This window comes from Myotis brandtii, unplaced genomic scaffold, assembly GCF_000412655.1.
Source record: "Myotis brandtii unplaced genomic scaffold, ASM41265v1 scaffold334, whole genome shotgun sequence".
Classification (NCBI taxonomy): domain Eukaryota; kingdom Metazoa; phylum Chordata; class Mammalia; order Chiroptera; family Vespertilionidae; genus Myotis; species Myotis brandtii.
This window is the reverse complement of record NW_005362885.1, coordinates 1,099,433-1,100,245: the sequence shown is the minus strand read 5'-3', so window position 1 is coordinate 1,100,245 and position 813 is coordinate 1,099,433. Positions and strand designations below refer to the sequence as shown.

At 70.4% G+C, this 813-nt stretch overlaps 1 protein-coding gene across 1 annotated transcript in view; it reads left to right on the top strand.

Moving 5' to 3' along the window:
• Positions 1–813, top strand: part of AGRN (agrin) — a 53,231-nt gene that overhangs the window by 22,828 nt on the left and 29,590 nt on the right. The window contains exons 10-13 of the mRNA XM_014543786.1: positions 14–157; positions 282–406; positions 483–588; positions 679–809. Of these exons, the coding sequence (XP_014399272.1) occupies positions 14–157; positions 282–406; positions 483–588; positions 679–809 (506 nt within the window). The remainder of the gene's footprint in view (positions 1–13; positions 158–281; positions 407–482; positions 589–678; positions 810–813) is intronic.

Sequence of the window (813 nt, the reverse complement as noted above, 5' to 3'; positions counted from 1 at the left end):
CCTCTCCCCTCAGCCTGCAGCTGTGACCCCCGGGGTGCCGTGCGGGACGACTGTGAGCAGATGACTGGGCTGTGCTCCTGCAAGCCCGGGGTGGCCGGACCCAAGTGTGGGCAGTGTCCCGACGGCCGTGGCCTGGGCCCTGCTGGTTGTGAAACAGGTGAGGGCCCGGCTGGTGTTGGGGGGGGGGGAGGCGGGAGGGGGGCAGGTGGTGACCGTGCTGGGGGTGTGGCCATCACGGAGGCAGCCTCCTGAGCCAGTGGGGCCCCCTGTGTCTGTGCCAGACGCCTCGGTGCCCAGGACCTGTGCGGAAATGCACTGTGAGTTTGGGGCCTCCTGCGTGGAGGAGGCTGGCTCCGCCCACTGTGTGTGCCCAACACCCACCTGTCCGGAGGCCAATGCTACCAAGGTGAGGGAGGGGGTGTGCGGAGGGTGGCGGGTGTAGGGAGGGGAGGGCACCCCCGGCATCCTTGCCCTGTGCCCAGGTGTGTGGGTCGGATGGAGTCACCTACGGTAACGAGTGCCAGCTGAGGACCATCGCCTGCCGCCAGGGCCTGGACATCTCGATCCAGAACCTCGGCCCGTGCCAGGGTGAGGCCGCCCGCGCCCAGCACTGACCAGGAGGGCCCGACCTGGCCTGACGTGGCCCCCACCCAATTCTCCCCTCTCCTCTCCCCACAGAGGCTGTGGCTCTCGGCGCCCGCCCCACACCCGTGCCTGTGGCCACCTCGGTGCGCTACCTGAGTGAGGCACTCCCGCCCAGCGCCCTCCCCCTGGCTCCTGGCAGCAGCCCCCACAACCCACCCACCCCCAGAC